The sequence below is a fragment of the Penaeus chinensis genome, chromosome 22, assembly GCF_019202785.1.
Source record: "Penaeus chinensis breed Huanghai No. 1 chromosome 22, ASM1920278v2, whole genome shotgun sequence".
NCBI lineage: Eukaryota > Metazoa > Arthropoda > Malacostraca > Decapoda > Penaeidae > Penaeus > Penaeus chinensis.
In genome coordinates, this window is record NC_061840.1 from 3,110,508 (window position 1) to 3,113,007 (window position 2,500).

Genomic DNA, 2,500 nt, shown 5'->3' on the forward strand with positions numbered 1-2,500 from the left:
TTCCTTTTTCTTTCTTCCTTTATTTTTAGTTTTATTTATTCCTTTATCTCTCTTTTTTGTTAACTTTCTTTATTCTTTTTATTTCTTTTTCCTTTTTCTTTTCTTGTATTTTTCTTTCTTTTTCTCTTTCTTTGTTCCTTTATTTCTCCTTTTCCTTCTCTTTCTTTTCCTTTAGTTCTTTTCCTTCTTTTTCTTTTACTTTATTTGTCTTTTTTTTCTTTTTCTTTTTTCCCTCTTTTTCTTTTCTTTTTGTCTTGGTTATACGTGAAGAGCATGTTTATCTATATAAATGATAACGCTTTAACGTAATCTTAATAGGTTTCGTCAAACACTTTATAAGACTCACTTATTAAAATGTCTGTTTTTAGCATCACTGAATAATTCGTATATATGTTTAAGATTATCATTATTATTCTCGATTATATGTATATTTTCCATGGTACACTTATTCATATATATATTTTCAACACTTTATCACTTATCGTAATGTTTTTCTTTCATTTAGTACTTATTTCATGAATTATTTAACTCACAATAGATTCTAATACTTATTATTAGAATTAAATTCCACAGAATGAATCATAAGCAATGCAATAACAAAATAAAGTAAAATAAATAAATATAAAAGGATACGAAACATAGAGAAAATACTAAAAGATAAAAAAAACGTCTGTCTTTCTCACGTATTTGAATGAATCACACACACTCAATCTTAACGAAGAGCAACCTAACACTAAAGCCACTCCCTTTCACTCTCTACCCCTTCTCCTTCCCCTCTCTTCTCCTTCTCTTCCCCTCTCCCTCCCTCCCCCTCGCCGGCCCTCTCTCCCTTCTCGATCTGCTCCTCGTCATATCCAACTCTCTCTATCCCTTCCCCTCCTCTCTCCTCTTCCCTTCCCCTGGCCTCCCCTTTCCCTACCTTCCACCCCACTCCTTCCTCTCCCCTCCCTCTCCATCCCCTTCCCTCCCCTTCCCTTCCCTCCCCTCCTCTCCCCTCCCCTCCCTCTCCATCCCCTTCCCTCTCCTTCCCTCCTCTCCCTTTCTCATCCCTCCTCTCCCCTCCTTACTCTTTAATGTCCCCTCCTTACCCCTCTCCTTCCTCTCTACTCTCCCCCTTACCCCTCTCCTTTCCCCTCCCCTCCCTATCCCGGGCCTTCCCTTCCCCTCCTTACCCCTCTACCTACCCCCCTCCCCCCCTTCCCCGCCTCTCCTATAACAGCCACCTGGCGGCCATCGATGCAAACTAGAAAGAAAAATACTTAATGAATTATTACCGTAATAAAGATAAAAGTGAAGCACATTCCCCTTGACTGCCATAGACGAACTGTCTGTCATATCTCACGCACTCTGGCCCGCTTGAGGAGCTTAGGCTTGGAATCGCATCTTCCTTGACAGCAGGATCAGAGCCCAAGGTTTAATATAAGAATGCTATCTTGGGAGATGCGCGCCGCCTTTAGCCTTTCCTTCTTAGATATCCTTGCGTGGTCTTATACTCACCAGGGTGGAATACACCGGGGAATCCTTGGATGCTTTTGGTGAGGCTAAAAATACACGGAGGAATGTAGTGAGCGACCTCGCAACATCTCGTCGTCTCACTCCAGGAGGTATAAGCAATATTAAATATCTCCTCCCACCTCCACCTCTTCCACAAGCATATGGATATCGCCTCTAAATTTGAAAATGATGAACTTGGGGGTGGCAACATTCCTGACGGAGCGGCGGCGTGGCGACCTTCTGCCTTGCATGTACGTTACCGGCCATGGGGGAGACTATTCTATATCACCAGGAGCTTCTTTACAGCTTCCCTCATAACACAACGTGAACTTCGGTCGTCATCACTTCACCGAAGCCCATAAACGAGCGTTTGTCCTGCAAGGGAGGAGGATGCCCGACAAAAGTGTTGCCACAAGCCGCTGCAGTTTTATCATTTTATTTATTTTTAAGTCTCTTAAACAATCACGAAATGTAATGGAATTCCTTTATTTTTTTCTTATATTATTTTATTATTTCCATCTTTAAATCTCAAAACTTTATTTTATTCATTTCAATATCTTGTTATTTTTTTTAACCTTTTTATTCATTGAATTGTATTGGATTTTACTCATTTTCACGTTTTACAATGGTTCTTTAAGGACAAGTTCATTTATTTCTTTATTTTATGTTATTTACTATTTTACCACTTTTATTACACAGAGATTTTATTTTTAGATTTTAGACTTTATTTTAACTTTAATTTTATTTATACTAATGTGCAAGAAAGAACCACAATTCACAATTTTTCCCACGTAAGAACTAACGTAGGGAGGTACAAGAAACAGACAAGGAGGATTCGGGAATTGGTCTTTGTGCCTGCTGGACTGCTCAGGAATCCTCGGAATAGGCCTTCCTCGGTCAAAAGATAAGGGGTTGTGAGGAGGGATATAACATGGGAAGTGAGAGACATTTGTCGAGGTATTTTTTTGGAAAGAGAGCAAAGTGATTCGGTGACTTTTTTATATAT

General features: G+C 39.4%; 1 protein-coding gene across 1 annotated transcript in view; it reads right to left on the reverse strand.

Annotated features, from left to right (window-relative positions):
- Positions 1 to 1,331: 1,331 nt before the first annotated feature.
- LOC125036815 (uncharacterized protein DKFZp434B061-like) overlaps positions 1,332 to 2,500 on the reverse strand; it is a 23,874-nt gene continuing 22,705 nt past the window's right edge. The window contains exons 8-9 of the mRNA XM_047629677.1: positions 1,498 to 1,541; positions 1,332 to 1,387 (exon numbers count right to left, since the gene is read on the reverse strand). Coding sequence (XP_047485633.1) covers positions 1,332 to 1,387; positions 1,498 to 1,541 — 100 coding nt within the window. The remainder of the gene's footprint in view (positions 1,388 to 1,497; positions 1,542 to 2,500) is intronic.